The sequence below is a fragment of the Dendrobates tinctorius genome, unplaced genomic scaffold, assembly GCF_039654945.1.
Source record: "Dendrobates tinctorius isolate UK_male_01 unplaced genomic scaffold, ASM3965494v1 ptg000015l, whole genome shotgun sequence".
Taxonomy (NCBI): domain Eukaryota; kingdom Metazoa; phylum Chordata; class Amphibia; order Anura; family Dendrobatidae; genus Dendrobates; species Dendrobates tinctorius.
Window position 1 is genome coordinate 43,666,148 of NW_027361683.1, and position 19,350 is coordinate 43,685,497.

Consider the following 19,350-nt stretch of genomic DNA (forward strand, 5'->3'; position numbering starts at 1 on the left):
ATATTTATTTATGTGATATAAGGGTGGTCCTTTTCTGGACATGTTGTACCTGTATTAAGGCTGATTTTTTTTTTGGCCTCCTACTGCTTTGGCACCAAACTGAGTTCTGCCCGCAATAGGGGCGAGGGTGTATACGACGGAGGAGGAGCTAACCTCTTTTTTTTTTTTTTTTTTCACTTAGTGTCATCCTCCTAGCAGAAGAAGCAAACACCCACAGTATCTGTGTCCCCCAATGAGCGTCTCGGAGAAAAGGATTTTATGGTGAGTTATCACAAAAATCCATGTTTTTGTGACTAAAAAGTTAAATGTTCATTTTTTCCTCTATGTTGTTTCTGCTCCTGTGAAACACCTGAAAGGTTAATAAACTTCTTGAATGTGGTTTTGAGCACCGTGAGGGGTGCAGTTTTTAGAATGGTGTCACTTTTGGGTAATTTCTGCCATATAGACCCCTCAAAGTGACTTCAAATGTGAGGTGGTCCCTAAAAAACATTGTTGTGTAAATTTTGTTGTAAAAATGAGAACTCGCTGGTCAAATTTTAACCCTTAACTACCTAACAAAAAAAAAAAATTTGTTTACAAAATTGTGCTGATGTAAAGTAGACATGTGGGAAATGTTATTTATTAACTATTTTGTGACATATTTCTCTGTTTTAAGGGCATAAAAATTCAAAGCTTGAAAATTGCAACATTTTCACAAATTTTCTGTTTTTTACACAAACGCAAGTTATATCGAATAAATTTTACCACTAAAGTGAAGTACAATATTGAAATTGAATGGTGTCTTAAAGAGAGCTTGGGAGTCTTCTGCAAGTTCCTTTTACCTAGCCATTTCAGCAACTTGTACGACCAGGTCCCTGATGGTATGGCTGTACTGCATTGAAAGCCAGGTTAATAAGACAAGGAAAAATATACTAGCGTAGGAGGATTCATGGTTAAAGGTGCGCAGTCACTTGAAATGTGTCGATGTTGCATGTTATGTAAGCTGTACGGCTGACTTTGTCTGTCCTCTTCCGAGCAGTTTTGTGAAAAAAACTATATCCAGTCCATTGCGATGGATCCATCTATTCTGATTGCTTCACGCCTTAACAGCATCTTCCGAGCTACGAACACCTCCAAGATTTAATCATGTCTCAAAATGTCCTAGCCGTTATCCTTATGATGCAAAGGGCAGCAGCATTCCTGGCTGACACTTCAGCAGATACAGTGCGGTTAGCAGCCAAGACTGCTGCTCTATTTAATACGGCTCATCAAGCTATTTGGTTGAAATGCTGGCCAGTAAAAATCTAGACTTTACTCCATTCCTTGTCATGGAGAATACCTGTTTGTCCTATATATATACTTGATGTTTTATTGGACGTTACACATATATTCGATAATATATTAATGCTCATATTGTCCTAGTTATTCTTTTCTTTTTTTGTATTTTTGTGATTGAAAAATATTTAACCTTTCAATAAAAATTGGATTTTGAAAGAGAATACCTCTTTAGTCCAGTATTAGGTGATGTCGTGTAAAAAGCAGGTGACAATAAAAAGGGCTTCCAAAATCTAGCATTCTGATCATATAACAGATCCTTTTAGAAGAGGAGATGTAGTCAGAAAAGGCGCCCCAAAAGACCAAGACAAGTAGACAAGTGGGGGGAACAGAGAAAGAAAAACAGGATTCATATATGGGGGACCCTCCCTAGAGGGTAAAAAACCCGGGAAGGACGCTATACCCCAGGTGGGGGAAGACTCTCTCTTTTTCCTGCCTGCCACAGTGTTACGCATTTGATTGTGGAACCACTGTGCCATGGTCCGGGGAGAGCCTGGAGGGGCGTAACTCGGCGAACACCTGACTTTTCGCTAGAGCCCCTGATGGTGGGGTTAGCCTTGATGTCAGATGGTGCAAGGTGCTACTCCAGGACGAACTCCGGAGTTGTGGCAGCTGAATTCTCCCCCCCCCCCCCCCCTCCCAAGGGACAAGGAAGCTGTACTGGCCGAGAGCTGGTTAGACTGGAGGAATGCGGCTGGTAGGCAGATGAGGAATCAAGCATGGGCAGGACAGGTGCAGGGACACAGTTACAGATTCAGCCGAAACAGGAGCAGGACTAAGCACGGGCAGGATGGGTATGGATTCACCAGGACGAACTTGAACAGGCGGATAGGATCAGATATACACTGATTGACAAAAGTTTTTAAGGCACCTTCCAATAGGGGAGGATGAATAGTATGCCTAATCCTTCCAATAGGGGAGGATGAATAGTATGCCAAACACCTCCCAGCTTATTCGCTGGTGATGTTTTTGGCAGCATGTGCTGGCCCTTTAAGAGGCAGAGATCGCATGCGCACTTAGATCACACTCACAGGAGATCTGCATGTTATGCGCAAGTCGTGCGATGAAGCAGATGAGGGCGTGCAGACAGGTAAGTTAACACACTGATGTCCCTGCAGGGGAGAGGAAGGCGACCCATGCAGGGGCACCAGTGCTGCTATGACACACAAATTTCTTCAAGCAGATGAATCCTCAATGTCTGAGTCAGGTCTAAAGTCAAAGTTTATAGCTGTTTCTCCACAGAATTTCATGGTAGCGAAGGCCCGGAGTTCTTTGCGGAACGGCTAGCTCCTGAAATAGTAGTCCTGGAGTTGGTGGAAAAAAAAGTCCTTATAGAGGTCTCAGGTCAAGAGGAGAGTAAAAAGAGGTTCTACTCATATTTTTTTTTTTTTTTTTTTTCCAACTTTCAGAACAAAAAGTCTGTGTTCACACGTAGCTTTTTTTTTGCATTTTCGCAGCGATTTTAAACGCGCAATTGAGATGACAGCTCAGCTACGAGAGAGATGCACTGGTGATGCCTTACCTTGATGACTTCTTTATTGTGGGAACTCAGGTGGCAGAAATTAGACCTACCTCATCATGTTTAAGTTGACTACTCAATTTAATTGTAAAGGAATCATGGTTGCAGCCCAGGAGAGTACAGGTTTTCCTTGGTATTATCCTAGATTCAAAGAATTGGTTGTTCTCTCCCAGAGAAGAATGTATCGAAATTGTTAGACAATCCAGTCATTCTGCTAAGGAAGGCACTGTCATTGCTAGGAACCCTAACCTACTGCATGGCAGCAATGGGATAGCTTGTTGAACAAATATGCATTGAGAGAGCGATTTAATGTAAGTCGAACCCTTTTCTCAACAGCTCATTCTCTCCTACGGTGGTCAGATAGAAAATCTGTTCAGTGGCATTTTCTGGATGAATCAGAGCCAATGGATGAGGAAAGAAAAATCCGGGTTCTTCCTACCTAAAGGATCTCTTGGCAGTGAGGCAGTCACTAAGAAAGCACCTCCCATCAATATAAGGTCACCACATAACAGTCCTGTCAGACAACAGGGTTACCGTTGCCTACATAAACCATCAAGAGGGAACAAAGTCCAGATCCCTCATGACAATATGCGATCAGATCTTTCGGATTGTGGAGAGTCACCTTTTGTACTTATAGTGTTTCATGTAAATTGGGACTGGAATGGCAAAGCAGACTTTCTAAGTAGTGTCCAACTGAAGCAGGGTGAATGGACTCTAAATCAGGTAATGTTTGATCAGATTGTAGAGTTATGGCACCTCCCAGACATAGATTCCTTTGCAGACAGACATAGGAGATAACAAAAGTTCTGTTCGATGGATTCCAAGGGTGGATGCACTCATGCTCAAATGGGATTTTGGTCTGGTCTATGTCCTCCCCCATTTAATTGATCCCAGCAGTTCTAAAGAAGATCAGGAAAGATCGAGGAAGGGTAATCTTGATTCCTATTTTGCCCAAGAGGCCTTTGATTTTCATGAATGAGAATGTCAGTCTCCGAATCATGGGTATTGCCGGTGGTTCCGGAGCTTCTGTCTCAAGGTCCAATTCTATATCCACAAGTGTCCAACCTGCATTTGACAGCAAGAAATTTGAAAGGAAATTTCTTGAAGATAGAGATTTTTCACCCAATTTGATCACAATATTGCTGCGGAATAGGAATGCAGTATCCACAAAGATCTATGGCAGGACTTGGAGGAAATTTCTGGTTCACTTAGGGGTATAGAAGATAGGATACTGATAAAAGTTATTTGGAATTCCTCCAGAAGTGAATAAAGGAAGGATTATCCACAAGTACTCTGAAGGTCCAAGTATTGACCCTGGACACCCTATACAATTATGATCAGACCAGTGATAAGCGGATCTCTCAGCTCATAAAGATGATCTTTAGATCTAGGCTGGTTTCCAATCCAAGAATGCCATCTTGGGATCGGAATCTGGTAATTCGGGCTCTAACCAACCAAACCTCCGTTTAAACCTATAGATTCGGCACTGATATAAGGTTCTTATGCTTATCACTATCATTCTGGTGGCACTGACTTTGCTACGTAAAGTAAGTGATGTTCAAGCCTTGTCTGTTAATCCTTCATTTACACAAATCTTATAAGACATTGTAATTTTCAAGCCTGATCAGGCCTATCTTCCCAAGGTGGCCTCTAAGTTGCATAGGAGTAAGGAAATTGTGCCCCATTCTTTGCTAACCCTAGGAATTCAAAGGAAGAACAATACCATACTTTGCATGTTAGAAGTCTTGTGTGATATATCTTGGCCACAGAAGTCTGGAGAAGTCGTTCACTTTTAATTTCCATTCAGTCCACTAGAAAGGGTCTTAAGTCTTCTAGTCTAGAAGCACACTAGCTATGTGGATTAAAATGGCTATTCAGTTGGCTTACTCACAAGTGACAGGGCGTTTCCCATGAGACTTAGGCTCATTCTACTAGGGATATTTCAACCTCCTGGGCAGAGAAAGCAGATGTCTCCATTGAGCAAATATGTAAGGCAGCAATGTGGTGCTTAAATTGCAGCTTCTACAGGCACTATAGACTGACTTTAACGTCTTCTGCTGATCTTTAGTTTTGGGAGAAGGGTCCTACATTTTGTGGTCCTGCCCTAGGTTTTATCTGTTAATCTCTCAGTGGATGCTGTCATGGTTAAAAAACAAAACAAAGAAACAAACTGGATAACTTACCGGTAATGAGTTTTTCCAGAACCCATGACAGAGCCATTATATTTCCTCCCATCACTGACAATGGGTGGTCGCTTAGTTTCCTTCTTGGTGGTGAGTTCATGTAATGTTACAAAAAAAAAATGATTAAAGGGTTTGTACAAAGATTTGAAGTGGTCACTTATGGGTATAAATCATTGATCACTAGGGGCCTATCAATTTTGAGACTGGAATGGAGCTGAGCTTATCCTAGAAAGCTGGAGATGGCCAAACACAGGGGCACTCCCATTGTGAATGAGGGGAGCGCAGGTGGCCATCCTGGACCTCTGTGTCTTTAATAAGGGGCTGTTCTAAGCCATTTTCTTTGGATCAGAGCAGATCCTAGTGGTCAGCCCAAACCAATCGGGAAGGGCGCCCCTATTCTAAAGATAGGAAATAATTTCAAATCTTGGTGCAAACCCTTTTACAATTCTGAAGCCTCTTTTCTTTGAGCTCTGTGTTGTTCCTCTGTTATTTATCCTATAAATGTTATCAGCCAGTTGTCAATGTATTCCTGTAAGGCGGTGTGTTAGTTTGCGCTGCGTGGGCAGTGTTTAGACTGTGGAGAGACACCACTTCCCAGCTGGTAACACTCCATTGTCATAACTTTCTAGGAGGAGCGGCAGAATTGTGAAAAAATGCTTTGGAATTATTTGTCATGTTCCAAAAAAAGTGAAAATATTTTACAGTATAGACGAGTAATATTCACAGTTCTGTAATATAAGCCACATCAAAGATTTTGTCACTTGCTCAAGTAAAATGAAGTAATTGTCTTGTTAAATTTTTCATAAATCAGTGTACAGAAAAAGTAACTTTGTAATATATTTAAAGAGATCTGCTTTTTCCTAGAGGACTGGTCAGTCTCAAAATTCTCAACTTGCAGGTAAAATCTGTATTCAGTGAAGACAGACTTTCCCATTGCTGGTATGGGTAGAAATTCACGGCACACTCTTTTGGAGATGCAAGTAACATTATTTATTTGACGTGCAGTATTTCAGACATATGCACAGACATGAAAAGGTGCAGAACAAATGTGACATAAAAATGGTTTATCGTTTTGTTTGATCTGGTGAGACGTACTTATACGCCCATATACAAACTGGATCGAGAGACATTATAAATACGGCCCAAGAAGGGCTCAATACCTTAAACCATTGTTGTCGCATTTCTTCTACACCTTTTAATTTCTGAAATACTGTACGTCAAATACGTTGCTTGCAACTCCAAAAGAGAGTGCGGTGAATTTCTATTCATGTTATTTGGGGATTATGGGCATATCCCATTCCACCAGCACGTCACACAACTTTACTGAGTGCACGCCAGTCTTCCTTCCTTTCCGATCACTGAGACAGGAGATGGCAGTAGCTGCTAATAAGATTCTGTGTATATGGGAGGAGGATGGAGGAGTGAGTAGCTCTACCTCTACATAGAATCTTCTCAGTAGCAATGCCATCTCAGTAATGAGAAGGTCTACCGTCTAAATACCGATTTTACCCGTAAAATAAAAAAATTAAGAGTGATCAGTCGTGACAGAGAAAGAAGCAAATTTCTCTAATATATTACAAAGTTGCTAATTTTTACGTGTTCTATTCATTTTAGGAAATAAAAATTAAAACAATGGTTACACTTTAAATACCTTGTGAAAGTCCTTGAGCTCCCCTGTTTCTGCCATTCTCTTCTTTTTTGTACTGTTGTCACTCTATTGCAGAGATTTTTTCATTTGTTGCATTTTGGAGCACAATATATGAAATCTCTGCAGCTTAAGGGTATGTACTCACGGTCAGTAAACACTGCGAGTTGGACGCTGCGTACATCCGCAGCATCTAGATGTTATAGCATAGTGGATGGGATCTCAAGAAATCCCATACCCACTATGTGTGCACTGTTGCCCGCAGCATACCTGCGGAGATGGACATGCGGTGCGTCTTTCCAGACCACAGCATGTCTATTTATCTTGCGGATACTTGAATCTCCACAAGATAAAAATCACCAATACAATGTATAGGACGCGGTGATTCCGCATGGTTCAGTGAACACATATAGAATCACCTGCTTTCAAAATCCGGCTGCACTTTGGACGGAGTGGACATGTGCTGCATTCAAAGCGCTGTCGGTTACTGACCGTGTAGATGTTGCCTAAAGCCCCCCCCGTCACACATAGCGATCTTGCTAGCGAGATCGCTGCTGAGTCACAAGTTTTATGACGCAACAGCGATCTCACCAGCGAGATAGCTGTGTGTGACACTTATCAGCGACCGCTCCCCCTGCCGGTTATCGCTGATCATCCTGGAATAGCCAGGACATTTTTTTGATCGCTGGTCACCCGCTGGCCAGCACGCATCGCTGCGTGTGACAGGCGGGAGACCAGCGATCAGCGCGCTGGTAACTAAGATAAATGCAGGGTTTCTAAGCAGTGCGCGGTGCTTAGAAGCCCGATTTGTACCTTAGTTACCAACGCGCTGATGCAGGGAGCTGGTAACCAAGGTACACATCGGGTTTCTAAGTGACGCGCGCCGCTTAGAAACCCGGTGTGTACCTTAGTTACCAGCTCCCTGCATCAGCGCGCTGGTGACTAACGTACACAGCGACGCCGTGCGCTCGGCGTCGCTGGTACTGATCGCTGGTGAAGCTGCCTGTTTGACAGCTCACCAGCGATCATGTAGTGACACACCAGCGATCCTGACAAGTTGATATAGTTGTCGTGATAGCTGGTGAGTCGCTATATGTGACGGGGCCCTAAGTTTTCTGGGGGGGTTTGAGCTCCCATTTTTCCCTCCGAGATGGTGCCAATGAAAGCTCTGCAGTGTCTGAGACGAGACTGTTCTGCTAGATCAGCTGCCAAGCTGTGATTGTCAGTAACTGGGTTGGGGGAAAGCACACCAGAGAAGACTGATGTAGCACCAGTTGGTTTGCAAAATGAGATTTGACACATTGTGCTCCAAATGCAACAAATGTGAATATCTCTGCAACCGAGCAACACTGCACAAAAAGGAAAAAAAACGGTGGAATCATGAGAGGTCCTCCTTAGTTGAAACTCTTAAAGAATCTTGTAGTTTGCCATGTCTTTTTTTTTTTTTTTAGGGGGGGGGGGATGTTTGAGTTTAGCGTATATCATTTTTATTCAGAAGGAGCAGTTTTGAGCTTTGTGTATGCAATCAAATTGTGGTGTTTGACATTTTTTTTCTCACTTCCAGAAGCACAAAAGAGCAGCTCTGCAGAGATCACCTGCCCCCCTCGTGCCCCTGTAATGGAAGACAGGAGCGGTAAGTTGTAGCGATAGTAAGTAGAGCATGTTTGATAACTGTATTACAGACAGATTGGCTATATTTATAGTAAAGATCTTGAGCTCTGTTCAAATCTCTCCATTTGTGTCTTTTTCCCATTTGGGATAAAAGTAACCTCTAAAACAAATGTTACAACAGATCCTATTGTTTTTACTGTATTGCCCTAACAATCATTCGCAATTAACAGTGAAACTTTCAATGCAATTTTTCATTACACTGAATATGACTAGTGATGGACAAACCTCAACAGTAAAGTTGGGAGCCTTGCTTCTCACTCAAGTCTGTGTTAATGTTTGGTTTCGGCAGCCTGAATAAAGCTTGTTAAAAGGCTGCAGCTCAGTCAATCAACAAGCTTTTCTGATGTGGGCACTTCTGGTATTGGCATGTCTGTGATTGTCCAGTGCAAAAAAAATGGGCTAAGGGCCTGGTATTAGTCTGGGAGGGGGACAGTATCCATGGCCCCTTTCCCAGCCAATTATTATCAACCCGCAGCTGTCTGCTTAGCCTTTGCTGGTTATTAAAAATAGGGGGAACCCTATATCATTTTTTTTTTTGGGGGGGGTCCCTGTTTTAATAACCAGTAAAGGATATGCAGACAGCTGATATTAATAGCTTAGGAAGCTTCATGGATATTGGCCTTTTCCCAGAATAATAACATGAGCCCCCCCCAGCTGTCTGCTTTACCTCTGCTGGGTATTAAAAATAAGGGGGCCCCCATGTCTTTTGTTTCTTTATTAGCTGAATACTTGTACAGTAAACTACACATACACTGCACTTATTATATATTTCAATGATATGTTTTTTACTATGCACAAGAGCTGGCTGGTGAATTCTTTCATCAGTGTCACTTTCACTGCTATCAGCGAGAGGTGGCGACGCTGATGACAATAGTAGTCAGCAGCTGATGTGTGACCGGCGATAACCTTTTCACCGCCGGTCACAGCTGCTGGCTCATATGCTGTCCTCTGTGTGACAGCCTGGAAATCCACAGCGGTGTGCGTTATCCAGTGGCTGTGACCGGTGTTGACTTCAGTAAGGTTACTGCCTGTCAGAGCTGGTGTTTCCCATGCTGTCGCACAGAGGACAGTGTGGGAACCACCGGATATTTGGGCCCCCGTTTCACTTTAATCTGGTTCAGAATCAAGTTTGGGTAGCATTCGGGTACCTGAGCCAAACTTTTTTTTTTTTTTTATAAAGTTCAGCCGAACCTGATGGACCCGAACATCCACGGGTCCACCAATTACTAGTCATGACACTAATTATCGATAACTGTCTAGAGCAAGTAATCGAAAAGATTGAAACTTGCATTTTTACAAAGAGTGTACTGTTGTGTTCAGATAACATTGATTATTCATCCATAAAGACCAATGTAGGTGAGGCACTGAGTAAATGCTATTCTGTGTTGTCTGCTTTCTCCAACACATGTCATAAGCTTTGACTTCTGCAGAGATAGATGAAGCTGGATTTGATCAGTCACTGTGTACATCCCCAAATGGAAGATTCTTGCCAATAAATGCATAACAGAAAGAGAATAAACTATTTGCCAGTACTACGGTAGCAGGATTTTATCCAATCATGACTTCACCCCTTTCTTAGATGTCACATGTCTAGTCCGGGTCCCAATGTATGGAGCAGACTAAGGAGCGTGGCCTTCTCCATCCACCTTGGGTGCTGGTTTTGTTATGCAGTGGACACTTGCCTGTAACTGCAGTGATTGGCGCAAGCTTCAATTTGCTACAGTTTAACTCCTAACACCTTGTCTGCTCAGTAAACTTTTAAAAAAAAGGTGTGTATTCGAGCTTAATCCTAAAAGAGTTATATTCACCCCATGAAATAAAACATGGCATCACGCAGGTTTATCAACATAAAAATAAAAAGGTATGGGTCTAAGAATATGGCAACATGCATTAATTGTTATTGTTTTTCATTTTAATTTGGTATAACATTACTTATTTATTGTGCAGTAAAAATTACCTGTTAACTAACATAAATATGAAACCCAATCTACATTCCTTCCCACAAAGGATTTCTCTCCCCGTTTTTCTGTACATTGTATTGTTAGTCGGTGGCATATAAAACTATAACTTGCACCGCAACAAAAAGTAAAACAAGCCATTGGATATGTCTTTATTGAAAAAGGAGGCTGGAAAAATGTAGCTGGATTATTTCAGAGCTAGTAAAAGTTGCACTGATGGATGAGAATTACAATTATCATATATTCTGCTTAACAAAACCGGTGTAGCATATGACAAACTAGGTGTGAACATACTTGCCTCTGGTATTGCACATGTCGTTGTTCAGTGAAACTCTGCATTTTCATAAGAGAGAAAAAAGGTTCAAAATAAATGCATGTGTGAGAAATAACAGATGGTACAAGAAAAGAGGAACATTCGCTTATGGGGTAAAAACCCACATAATTTCAAGCAGACAAAAAGGTGTTTAGGACGGCCAATGGGTAAAATCAATGACATGGTAAGCACTGCACACCATGAGCTGCTTTTGTACAGGTCAAGTATCTAGAATCTGCTGCAGGCTATTAAGTCAAAGTTGACTTCCTTTTGGAGGTTTTATAAGGATCTATTTTGACATTTTTGCTAAGACGTGCCAAAGATTTTTAAAATGATTACTAGTGACGATAGATTGTGCTTGCCACTGCTCGATACTTGATTGAGCTTCTCTTTACTCGAGTATTGCGGGTGCTCGACTCCCTGCCCTGTATGTTTGGTGCCTGTTAGGCTGGTTTCACATTTGCTTCTGTGCGCGCAGCGTTAGATCCACATGCGTCATGCATGCATATATTTAACATGGTGTACGCAGGGACATGCTTTTGCATGCTTTTGTGTACGCATGCGTCGTTTTGCGGTGTGCAGTGGTGTCCGGCAAACGCAACATGTTGCGTTTTTTTGAGGCGTCTAAAGTCACATATGCACAGGCATGCGGATGAGTGCGTAAAAAAACGCATTACTGTATATGGGAACGCATTGGTACACAAGGACATGCGTATGCATGCGTTTGATACGCATGCGTTATTCAAATTACATATAGAAATCCCATGACACATGCTCATTTTATATCGAACGCATGCGCATAAACATCGCAAACGCATGCACATGCAACGGTTTTTTTCCGTCATGCGTAAGATGAGTTTTGCATGTGTTTTTGCATGCGTATGCGGATGATACGCTGCGGACTCAAACGCTAATGTGAACCTAACCTTAGACAGCCAATGAGCATGCGGGGATTGCCCGCTATGCACGGTAATGCCGTAGCCATGCCACATCGCGTTTAAATAAGACCCGGTGACTGATGCTTGGCACAGTGTGTTCAGGAAGCAGTTAAGGGAGAGGTGTTTTAGGAGGGAGAGCGTAGTTTAGAGCAGGGATAAAGTCAGAGTTTAATAATATTGCTATTGTAGTACTCGTATACTGCTCCTGCAGCATTAAAATTACAGTGCTTGTCGGGGCTAAATATTTTTTTTTTCCTATTCATACCGGAAAGTTTGCAAGTATATATACCTAATTTAGAATGGGCAAAGCGTGTGGTAAGGGATGGATAAGTGGTTGTGCTGTTAGTGTTGCACGCTGAGGCGATGGGCCAGGTGAAACTGCCTGCTCCAGGAGCACAGCAAACACGCTCATCCATGAAACCTAACTTTCCATCCCACTTTGCAAGAGGGTCACAGGACACGACTCTTAAAACCAGAACCGTGCGAACAGGTGGTCGGTTGGATAGCAGATAATGCTTCAAGTATGTTTTCCAGAACCACCCTGTCTTCCACACGGTCCAGTTTCGCTAACCATGAGTCTGGATCACATAATCCTCACCCTGATCCTTTTTCCTCCCACCATGCCGAGTCCCAGGAAACTAGTGATCCCATACTCAGACACTCTGAAGAGCGCTATACATTTCTATTTATTGATTCTGGCCTCTCGCCCTGCACATTTCAAGAGGGGCATGAGGAGCTTGTGTGTAGTGATGCCCAAATATCTGAGCAGCCACAGTCAGAAGGAGGAGTGTGAGCAACGGCAATTAGTGTTTCAATAGCTAGATGATGAGGAGATAAAGTTTCCAACAAGTGATGTTAAAGGGAAGGTGTCATCCAAAAATTTTTTTTTCAGCAATTGAAAAAATGTGAAGAATTAATGTTTAAATTTTCTTAAAAAATATTATCGTTTGTTTTTAAATTTGTAAAATATGAAAAATAATTTTAAAAAGTTTGGCATTTCCACTTGTTAACACTAGGGGGAGCAGCTACTGAAGTTTGGCACAAAAACCTAGTGCAACTAGCTCACATTACTGCCCTGCAGTAATTATGGGCGGAGTCTGCTGACATGGGTGTGGTGTCACTCCTCTCCTCCCCTTCTGGGTGTTTGCTAAGGGAAAAGAGAGGATGATGTCTAGGAACACAGTGAGCAGCCATTTTGATGGGGCCTGCAAAGTTACTGACTGTCTTTGCATGCAAAGTCTGGATCAGAACAGGTCATCAATCAGCAGAAATGTTTCCTGGATTTCTGTGGAGCAGACAAGCAGACAGTCCATCCATGTGTATAAAACACAGCGCTCTATGTACAATCCCTGGCACCGAACAGGGTGCCCCCATAGACCAGCACACTGCTCTCCTGAAATACTCTGTGCTGCTGTCACCCTGCTCCTTCCTCCATATATCAGGCCCCTGTCGCCTCGCTTTCACACATCGCCAGGACAGGATCTGAGGAGAGGAATGGGGTCTTCGGTCACTGAGGATGGCAGGCAGCAAGGATCCTGGAAGCAGGGTGACAGCAGCACAGAGTATTTCAGGAGAGCAGTATCACACGGGATAGGATTAGATACAAGGCTCAGCAGTCAGCATCATACAGGATAGGATTAGATACACGGCTCAGCAGTCAGCATCACACAGGAGAGGATTAGATACACGGCTCAGCAGACAGTATCACACAGGAGAGGATTAGATACACAGCTCAGCAGTCAGTATCACACAGGAGAGGATTAGATACACGGCTCAGCAGTCAGTAACACACAGGAGAGGATTAGATACACGGCTCAGCAGTCAGTATCACACAAGATAGGATTAGATACACAGCTCAGCAGTCAGTATCACACAGGAGAGGATTAGATACACGGCTCAGCAGTCAGTATCACACAAGATAGGATTAGATACACAGCTCAGCAGTCAGTATCACACAGGAGAGGATTAGATACACGGCTCAGCAGTCAGTATCACACAGGATAGGATTAGATACACGGCTCAGCAGTCAGTATCACACAAGATAGGATTAGATACACAGCTCAGCAGTCAGTATCACACAGGAGAGGATTAGATACACGGCTCAGCAGTCAGTATCACACTGAATAGGATTAGATACACGGCTCAGCAGTCAGTAACACACAGGATAGGATTAGATACACAGCTCAGCAGTCAGTATCACACAGGGGAGGATTAGATACACGGCTCAGCAGGCAGTATCACACAGGAGAGGATTAGATACACGGCTCAGCAGTCAGTAACACACAGGATAGGATTAGATACACAGCTCAGCAGTCAGTATCACACAGGGGAGGATTAGATACACGGCTCAGCAGACTTTCACACTAGACAGTATTACAGATATGCCCACACTGGTGAAACTTCCAGCCCCCCCCCCCCCAATTATACACTAGACTATGGGCTGTATAAGTCACTGTCCTCCTCAGACAGCCATAAAAGCTGTCATAAAAGGGAAGGTGTCAGATTACCGTAGATCACTGGGGCTGTGAGTGAGGAGGCAGAGACAGAGCAGAAGAACACAGTAGAGCAGGAAGCACAGGGCCGAGCCTGGAGTAAGCAGGACAGAGGAGCATAGAGGAAAGTCACCCACACTCACCACTCTCCATCCTCTGGCTCCAGTGAGCGCTTCTCTCCTCTGCTGACCACCTTCTCCATATCTACAGCCTCTCCTCACAACACAGAACCTGTTATGCCACAAGTGGTCCTGTGATAGAGGGTAAGTGGAGCTCAGCAGATAGCACTGGGCTACAGTAAAATGGCGCCCAGCCACACCTACAGCAGGCAGTGAATGGTGCAGCCCACAGGGGCGTGCCCAGTTCACTGCTAATGAGGCTGCAATGTTAAGAGATAGGGTCGGGAGCCGACTACTGTCTTCTATGTCCAGGGACGGCCATATTTGCAGACTGAGTCCTCCACAGATCTGCAAATCAAGATGGCAGCGCCCAGTAGCTACATTAAAACATTATTACAAACAACCCATAAATCCTAGTTAGTACAACGTTTGCTGAAAAAACATGTTTTGTTATTTACTCTTTTTTTGCAAATTATATAAAATTGCGGCACCTTCCCTTTAAGTCAATAAGTTAGGAGGACCAGAGTGCGGAAGTGGATGATTAAGTCACTGACCCAACCTGGGAAGGTGCTATGCAGAGAGAGGCCAGCAGTGCAGAGGGGGAGGCATCCGCAGCAGTGCAACAGGCAGGAAGAGGCAGTGGGGTAGCCAGAGGGAGAAGGCAGGAAACTGTTCCCCAGAGCATACACACGCGGCAAGTGTTAGGTGTTCCCCAGTCAGGCACGTTTTAAAAAAAAAAATTGTCATTTGCCACCTGAATCATACCAAGATCAGCAGGGACCTGACACTACCAGCCTGACAACCACCAGCATGTAAGGCACATGTGATCAAAGAACCCGACTGAACCAGTGGTGCCCCGAGACTGAAACCGAATGCTGCCAAGGACAATAAAGTTAATTTTCTCCCCTCAGCGTTTGGTTGCGTGCATGCATCGGGCAGGCTAATAACTCTATTAACCTGCACATTAACCCCTTGTCTGCAGGTTAATAGCGTTTTTGCAAGTGACCGGTTTCCTTTAAGTGTGTGATTTACTATCAAAAGGCTTAATATTTTTTATAAACTGCACTGTAAGCAGTGTCCATATGCTTTTAAACATCTAGTATGTCCTGAGCTATCGGTATGGTATTCCATGGGTAGTTTTTCTTCTCGGACAGGAAAGAACCCAAAAGTTATTGACCAGACTTGCAGGACAGGAATTGGAGTCCTTCCCATACCTTCTTCTCTTCCTCCTCTTCCTCCTCCTTCATTCCTACAAATTGCATGTCTCAGCTAGTGCAGAGCAGCTTTTGAAGTTCACCAAACATTTCTCTCTTCCTAAATAACTTTGTTACAGGTCTTAGGGTAAGAGACTTCTCAAGACTACTTTTTCTTTCCCCTAAATCTAGATTAACCCCTTGGCATAACGTGACATGCCTTGCGTTGAGATTCTGTGATCTATAGTGACTGTTCAAAATGTCCCTTTAAGATTAATAGTGGGATGTTGACTGTATATTCATAGTATGGATTGTGGCATCCAAGTATAAACCACTCGTTTTATAGGGTTTGTCCATTACTTGCACTACCATTTCTTCATCTGAATGTTTGTACCTGTGAAAATAAAAACGCCTATGCTCACCTCCGGTGCCTGCGCTGTTCCAGCAGTGTTGGCACTCTTGTTCCCGGGGCTCATGTACGGTTAACACGCAAGCCCTGCTCCAAATCCCCGCTAGTATCACTGTCCCCACTTTTACTTATACTTTTGAAGGTGGGGACAGTTTTGCCTTGAACTGTGCTGGCACAGGAGAGCAGTATCCAGTATCAGCGTTTTTTATTTTAATGGAGGCAAACATTCCTATGGAGAAGGGGTTGTCTTAGTAATGGACAACCCCTTTAATTGTGACGCTACGTTTTGACAAACTCCCTTATTCTCTTTTTGGCAGCATGCAGTGTGACCAGTGCTATCCTGTTCTTTGCTAATATTTCCACTTATAGTTCATGGTAATGGGAGCAGTGCAAGGAAGAAATATGGCGAAAGCACATAGCACGGTGGCACTCTGGTAAAGACAAGTAGCTGCTTTATTAATGAATGCAGCCAGTGAGGTCTATAAGGCTGTGTTCCCACAATGAGGATTTCAGCGTTTTGGATGCAGGCTATTTTCAATGCTTACAAAACGCTACATTCTAAGCACGCAGGTAAATCCATCCGCATGTGTTCAGTGAACTGGCGTCTCCGCAAGAGAAATTGACATGCTGTGGCTCGTAACCTGCGCTGCATGGCAGTGTCCGTGGGTGATCCACAGGCACACATATAGGAGACATGGGATCTCTAGAAATCCCATCCACTAGGCTGTAAAATCTGGCCGCTCTGTTTTTGACACTGCATAAATAAGCAACATCAAACCGTCAGTAAATCCTGATTGTGGGCACATACCCTTACCCTGTGCAGTAAGGACACCGCCAATGCCCATGTGTTTTCTCTCTGCACAGATTGAAGAGACTATCCATTCTAGAGTGATAGCTGATATCTACCACTCAAATAGAGATCTGGGGGGTTAAATGTACATTTGGACCAATAGAATTTTAGGCTGTTCATAACTTGAGCAGCATTCACTTAAGAAAATCTAACTTATTTAGCAACTTTTCTTTTAGCATTGAACAAACATTTTGACTGTTAAACTGGTCTGCAAACCCACTGTCTCAAAGTTTTCTACATGCGTATAACATTGTCATATCTGATGTATTGTAGGAGAAATATTTGTGCTTGAGATATTCAGTTAAGGTGGACAAACCTCCCTTTAATTTTGAACCACTATGGGTCCGGATCTTGACACCTTTGGAAACGCCTTACTTTTGTGAGTGTAGCATGTTAATTGGCAGTCAATGGCTCTCTTGTGTGCCCATAGGTAACCTGTTATGGGTTGTGGAGGGGTCTTCCGGAGCAGGGTACTCTCCTGAATGACATCCTTCTTCCCCGATATGGCATGTGAACAATGACAGTTGGATTGATACCGGGATCACCTGCTGCTGAGGTGTACCGGTGTTACTGCACCGATATACATATTTGGTCTAGTAGGAATTCTAGTGCAACTTTGTTTTAATCATGTGGACTAGGAGACAAACCCTTTACTGTTAATACATATTTGATTAAAATTCACATTGCTGGAATCTATCCAAGATGGTTTTTGTATTGTGGCGTGTGGATTGATTAGGCTGTGTGCACACGCTGCGGAAAAGGTGCGGATTCATCCGCGCGGATTTTGTACAATCCGCAGGTGAAACCGCAGGTCAAAAGACCTGCGGTTTTACCTGCGGATTGCTCTGCGGTTTTGCCCTGCGGTTTTTCATCTCCTCAATGGAGGAGATGGCAAACCGCAGGAGAATCCGCAGAAAGAATTGACATGTCAATTCTTTCTGCGGATTGAAAACCGCAGATAATCCGCGCGGAAAATTCCGCACCGTCTGCACTGCGGTTTTTGATACCCATAGGGAATCATTGTACTGTACACCGCAGCAAAAACTGCTGCGGGTCCGCAGCGGCCAAAACCGCTGCGGAACCGCAGCAAAATCCGCAGCGTGTGCACACAGCCTAACTCACATACCCCTGGTTATGTGCCCCCTAACCGAACATGTTTCTTTTCCGAAGTGGTGGCAACTAACTGCAATGCATGCATCGCTTGCAGCTTGGGAGGTTACGTGATTAGCATCCGAGTGTGACAATCAGGCTGACGGAGGGCATCCTTATGTACTATGGCTGCATTTTGTGAAGGAAATGTGCCTGGGTACATTGACATTTATGAAGCACTGTAGCATCTGCCAGAACTGCTATAACATTTTACAGTATTTTAGCCAGACGTTCCACGTTTCTTTTTTCATTTAGATGCCTTAGGCTGGTTTTACACTTACCATATTTTTGCGGGCTGATTTTGTGGCCCCAATAGATCTCTATCGGCCCGCAAAAATTCCACGGTGTGCCATACGGCCACGAGGGCTGTTTTTGTGGCCGTGATAAAAGATTGCGCTTGCTCGATCTTTTATACAGCGTACGGACACAGCCCCCATTGTAACTAATGAGGCCGCAAAAGGAAGTTTGTTTTTGCGACGCACCATGACTTCTGATTTTGCGGACAGTGTTTTTTTTTTTTTTTTCCAATGCTATTTCCAAAGTATTGGAAAAATGAAAAACGGCGCTCTGCAAACTTTTTTTTTGCGATCCGTTATTGCGGCAGACCACAAAAAATTCGGCGATACGGCCCGCAAAGAAAGCGGCAAGTGTAAATGCAGCCTTAGTGAAACTGTGGATGCTAAGATGAACATACTGTGTAAAGACTGCAGCTGTTTTTTCTCTGAATCTGCTTTATTGTTAACGTTTAAGGTCTTTTAAGGGTTTCCATGAGACTGATCTCCAGTCAAGCATTGTCCATTTTCACACTCCCCAGCTTTGTCAGCACAATTAAAGTCAGATCCTTACCTAGTCTCTGATCTGTGAAAAGAGTATATGTTCTAGTGAACCTGTCGTATTGAACATGGCATCTGATCTTTAGGCAGCATGGCATACAGCAGGAAGAGACAAAACCAATCAAGCTTTGTGGGAAGTGTATTTTGTATTTTATTAAAATTTCAGTTCTTTGTATGCTTATGAGTCCAGGTGATTGCCTTCTCTGTATGACTGCATGTACAGAGATAGCCGTCAGTCACTGACTAGGACTGCCCACATGATTCCTAGGTTATTTTCACTAGAAGGTTGAAACAAAAGCGCAATAGGGTCTTATCCGGGTAAAATGTTCAATTACTGAATGTATTAAACTCACCTTCTCAAAGATAAAATAGAGCTTGTATAGTAAGTCAGCCTGCTGCACGTCCAACGGTCCACAGCGGAACCGTACCACAGTTCAATAAGGAATAAATTCTTGGACTTTAAGTGCGCTGCCAGACGGATTCAATAACCACACAAGGTTAAAAAAGTTAACCCTTTAATCCCTACGCGTTTCGAAGCATAACGCTTCTTCTTCAGGGGTTGATACATGACTACAGAGAGCTGTCATCACATTTATACATACAGGATTCAAATTTGGCGCCCTCAGAGACACGAGGAGCGCCGCAAAGGTCAAAGATCAAAGTGATTCAAGCGTCAAGAGTTCATAAAGGTTAAACATTCCCTAATTAAAAATAAAACTTTATTATGTTTTACAGATAAAAGAAAAAGAAGAAAAGAAAAAGGA

At 43.3% G+C, this 19,350-nt stretch overlaps 1 protein-coding gene across 3 annotated transcripts in view; it reads left to right on the forward strand.

Moving 5' to 3' along the window:
• Positions 1 to 19,350, forward strand: part of PHACTR4 (phosphatase and actin regulator 4) — a 116,319-nt gene that overhangs the window by 31,778 nt on the left and 65,191 nt on the right. For 2 of the 3 annotated variants that reach the window (XM_073564026.1, XM_073564035.1), the window contains exon 2: positions 8,226 to 8,294. In XM_073564026.1, coding sequence (XP_073420127.1) covers positions 8,226 to 8,294 — 69 coding nt within the window. Of the gene's footprint in view, positions 1 to 181; positions 262 to 8,225; positions 8,295 to 19,350 lie in introns of all 3 variants that reach the window. The other variant, XM_073564049.1, reaches the window with a different exon arrangement.